General features: G+C 32.1%; 1 protein-coding gene across 1 annotated transcript in view; it reads right to left on the bottom strand.

Annotated features, from left to right (window-relative positions):
- The window catches only part of LRCH2 (leucine rich repeats and calponin homology domain containing 2), a 184,287-nt gene that overhangs the window by 86,585 nt on the left and 92,939 nt on the right, over positions 1–4,763 (bottom strand). The window contains 3 exon segments of the mRNA XM_019625475.1: positions 432–490; positions 587–684; positions 872–983. Coding sequence (XP_019481020.1) covers positions 432–490; positions 587–684; positions 872–983 — 269 coding nt within the window.

Raw genomic sequence — 4,763 nt, 5'->3', positions numbered from 1 at the left:
AAAAAATTATTAAAAGGAAAAAAAAAGAGTCAGAACACCTGAGTTGCAAACATTTGAATAGCTGGGTCTCAGTTTCCTTATTGGTCAAATAATGCCAATACTACCATTTTAAAGAGTTGCTAAATAGCTCAAATGAAGCAATGTATGTGAAGGTCCAGTCCTTCTCAATAATAATAATAGAAAACATTATTATTCCACTTCTAGGGGGGAAACAGTGTGTATATGGCACTCAAATTTAAATGATTATTATAATTTTCAGTTTAATTGAAGAATGCAGGCAGATGAAGTATTTACAAATTAACTATCGGAGCATAACAGGTAAATGAACAAAAAAACTATATTCTTTCAAGTACCCTTTCAAGTAGAACATCTAATGAATATTTCAAACATTTATTTGTAACATTTCAATTTGAGAATTCATGTTTGCTTACCTTTTTTCATCTCCCAATTCTTCATTTTTCTGAGATTTTTCAGGACCTTTTTCTTTTCCCTTATATAAAAGAAAGTTATCATTTTAAATTCAATCTTCCATTTTTGTGAGATTAAGGTGAACATGTTATTAATACTGTTTCAAAGTTTTCTTTACCTTACGGAAAGAGACAAAGGATCCAATATGTGCATCTCCTTGTTCAGGAACTGCTATGTCTTCTGTGTTGGGGTCAATAAAATCATACACCTCTTGGTCTAAGTACAGATTAAAATTTATTAGAAAATATGAAGAATACACAGTGTGCTCTCACACTGCAGTGCTTAGAATAAAAGTATATTTTCTCAATAAAAGAGCTGGCCAAAGATAATATAATTTTTTAAAGCCCATTATCAATAGGGGCTATGTCCATGAAACAAAAATAGCAGACACCATATGAATTACCTTTCTGAGAGTAAGGTTTACTTCCTACTGTGTGACTGTCATTTCTTGATGTCTGCTCTCTATTTGACTCTGAGACTTGAGAGTGAAGGCTGATAGTGTCGTCATCTGATGGCTGAAAGAAATAAGCCCAAGTACAACTAAGGCATTTATGCATATTATTAAGGATTACATTGCTTTAATTTCACATATGAAGTATAGAATATTTGCTTTACATCTCCAGTTTTCTTTTTTTATTAGTTTCAGATGTACAAAGCTATGCAATAGTTAGACATCTGCACCCCTCACAAAGTGATAATCCCCCCAATCTACTACCCCTCTGACATCATATATTATAGTTACAATACCATTAACCATTTTCCCTATGCTGTACTTTACATCCCGTGGGGGGAATATATATATATATATATATATATATATATATATATATATATATATNGAATAATTCAAGTCACAGGGATGCATGAAAAACTAATACGATAATAACAAAAAATTGAAAATATAGAAATGTTATATATGACAATATTAAAATGTAAAATTATGCACCCATGTTCTATTCTTAACACAATCAGAGAAATGGACATTGTTATGGGTTCTTCTACAATCAATATTCTGTGCCCATAATGATACGTACAATTCTTTCACCTGCCAGGTAGAGGAGACAGAAACCCAACTATTTTGCAAGCTACACAGAGTGGGTGGTGGCTTGCTTCATCAAATCTGTTAAAACCATGGGAGCAAACAACACTTTGATTATATTAGAGGTGCGAAAAACACACACAACCTCATAAGTAGTCGATTTTTTTAAAAGGTCTATTAGAAATGAACCATAGGAGAAGCTGAAAAAATAAACGTCACAGAAAAGGGTGATAGAAAGTTATGGTAGAAGAAAAAGGTGAACTGGGAATGAGGGCACATTAGCTATAGAAGGGGTAAAGATGAGTGATATTTTCTAGTATAGTTTTTAATTCTATAAATGTATTAGTAGCTGTGCAAAAAAGATACTGAGTATTAAAAAAAATAATGGCAGGGGCCAGCCGAGTGGCTCAGTTGGTTAAGAGCAATAGCGGTTTGATGCCCGGCCTGAGCTGAGCTGCCGCTGAGCTGCCACTGAGCTGCCAAAAGGTGGCAGGATGGCTCAGCTAAAAAAATAAATAAATCATGGCCCCTAAAACTAAAGATTTGTCATTTGAAAAGTTGGGGTTTTTTTTACTATTTAACTTTTTATTAAATATTTCATACACTTGATAAGTTTTAATAGTAATTATTTTTCAAAGCATATTTAAGCAAATGCCAGTATACTTAAATTTAAAAGTCCCAAAGCACGGTTATGTGATCCATAAACATTTATTGTTTTGAGTAAGTGAAGTAAATAATTCTTATTAATTATTCATATTAAAGGACCAAAATTATTCTTTTAATTTTCTCAAAACAAAAAACATTTCAGATTTTTTTTAGGTTAAACTAAGCAACAATAGTCACATCAAAAATAAGCATATTATCACAAGGTTTATAATCCTTTGTCAGGTACTCCTTTTAGGTCTTCCCTATAAATACTAATGCTCCCCTTTAAAATTTTTTTATTCAATTTATTTAAACTAAAAGAAAGGCAGTTCACCCATTCCCCCTGATGCCCCCACTCATACTTCACATAAATCATCTCCTTTGTTATTTCAAAACAAAAAATGTGGTACTCTCAGTATATGAACATGTCAATAATAGCTGACCGTCAGAAGCACACAGAACTTTTCCTGTGTTAAAAATGCACTGATTTTATACTCATTTACACAATGTCCTTCTCATTGCCAAACACACGCATTTGGAGAAAGCCTAGCCAGATGGAGAAATGCTCACTGACCAAGAAACAGACCAAAGTGCATGTATGACTGGCAAATCATCACGCTTATTTAATCAACCATTATACAATCCAATTCTAAGGAGTTTCCACATATCTCAAAGAATTTGGAAACTGATGCAAAACACACTATATATTACTTATGACATATACCTGGAAAAAATGTTTATACCATATCTAACGCTTTTGTGAGCTAAAATGAATATCAACAAATAAATCAGCTATTATTATTTAGTACACACGAATTAAAAAGAGATGCCAAAGCAATACTTAAATATGACAATGTGAGTACATTCTCTTAATTGTGTATGTAACTTTATATTCCTCTCCTAAGTATTTCCTATTGTCTTTTAGTAGTTAGTAACTTGAAGTCAACCTTAAGATGGTTCTATTATTGTTTACTGGAAACTTCATATGCTTTATTTGATAATATTTAAATAATCAGATTTAACAATTATAAAATTTGCCAATTTAAATCTCATTACTGAAAAAAATACCTGTTCTTCTCTTGCTGCAATAACTGAGCGGCTATTTTCCTCAAATCAGTTACTTCCTTCAAATCATCCTCTTCCTCTGCAAGTAACTGTTCTTTTCCCAGTCTGAAAGGCGACACAAACATGGTTATCCAAAAAGTAAGGCAGAGGATATTTTATGCCAGCTTGCAGAGGAGAAACCATTTTTTGTTTTTAATATGACGTGAAAGCTAAAATCTTAATCTCCTTGTATTTAAAAATTTAAAATAAGACATAGGAATATTTAAGAAATATAACAACATATCTATCCTCTCCACTCAATGGAAAATGTGGCATACTGGTTATACTAATATAATTAATGGCTAACAAAGTGAACTGTAGTATCATCATTTTGTAATTTCCAAACTGTGTAATGGCCATAGTAATTTAACAATAAATAGTCCCTAATCTTGAGTGTGGTAAAAACTGCAGAGTTCTATATGGCCTGTGTTTATAAATAAATATAAAACGTTGTGAAAATTACATTTTATTAAACTACCCTGCTTTTATCAGTTTATTCATTTTGATCTTAAAATATCTCTATGTAAAATGTTTAACTAGAGGAAATGCAAAATAGATTCAGATAAGATTGGCAAATTTGCCAAAAAATACTCATTAAAATATATAATTTTTAACATTCAAAGAGAACAAAGAAATTTTACAATTGTTCTCTAAACTCTAGTAATTTTATCCCCAAAGTATTTCCTTTATAAAACAGTATCAAGCCCTAAGAGTTTGTATCTTTACCATATTTTGCATGCCACTGGTGACTGTCAAGTTTAGGCAACTGTCCTCATAAGATGAGAAAGCAACAGAATGAAATATAAAGAGTACAAGACAAAGCAATTTACCTCTTATGGGGTACCAGATATGATTAATTAATGACTGTTTAAAAAGTTATCAATGAGGTCATTTGGAGAAGGCCCATGTAGAGGAGAGAAAAGCTCAGGAATCAGAGAGAGCCAAGTTCACACTCTAGGTTCTACAGTACACTACCTAAGTGGTTGTGGCAATAAACTTTAGAGTCTCCAAGCTTCACCTTTCTTATTTGTAAAAATGGACAATATCTACCCTGTAGGATTTAGTGAAAATTAAACAAGAAACATGGGAAAGCACCAAGCACAGACTCTGGTACATAATAGATATTCAACAAATGCTCCTTCCTGCAGCTATGAAGCAACTTGAAGCAGTGACTGAAAATGTGACTGAAAATGTTATATTCCATCATTTCATAAGATAAATGACATATAAAATATACGAGTACAATTATTTTAATAAAATATGAAAGCAAATGTCCTTAAAATTACCATAACCAGTCTGATGAAATGGAAAGTATATTTTCTCCATAAAAGAGTTACATTAAGAGTCAGAACACCTGAGTTATGAATATTTTGTGGGGTGTCAGGTGGTCACATGTCTTGCTAGGGAGACCACATCATGGATGGGGAAGAGGCTTGATCACTGCACTGTACACCTGAAGCTGATGTTGTATAATATTGTATGTCAACTATAAGTGAATATATATATA

Source organism: Hipposideros armiger, unplaced genomic scaffold (genome assembly GCF_001890085.2).
Source record: "Hipposideros armiger isolate ML-2016 unplaced genomic scaffold, ASM189008v1 scaffold_630, whole genome shotgun sequence".
Taxonomy (NCBI): domain Eukaryota; kingdom Metazoa; phylum Chordata; class Mammalia; order Chiroptera; family Hipposideridae; genus Hipposideros; species Hipposideros armiger.
Note: the sequence above shows the minus strand (reverse complement) of the source record. Positions and strands in the feature narration are given on the sequence as shown.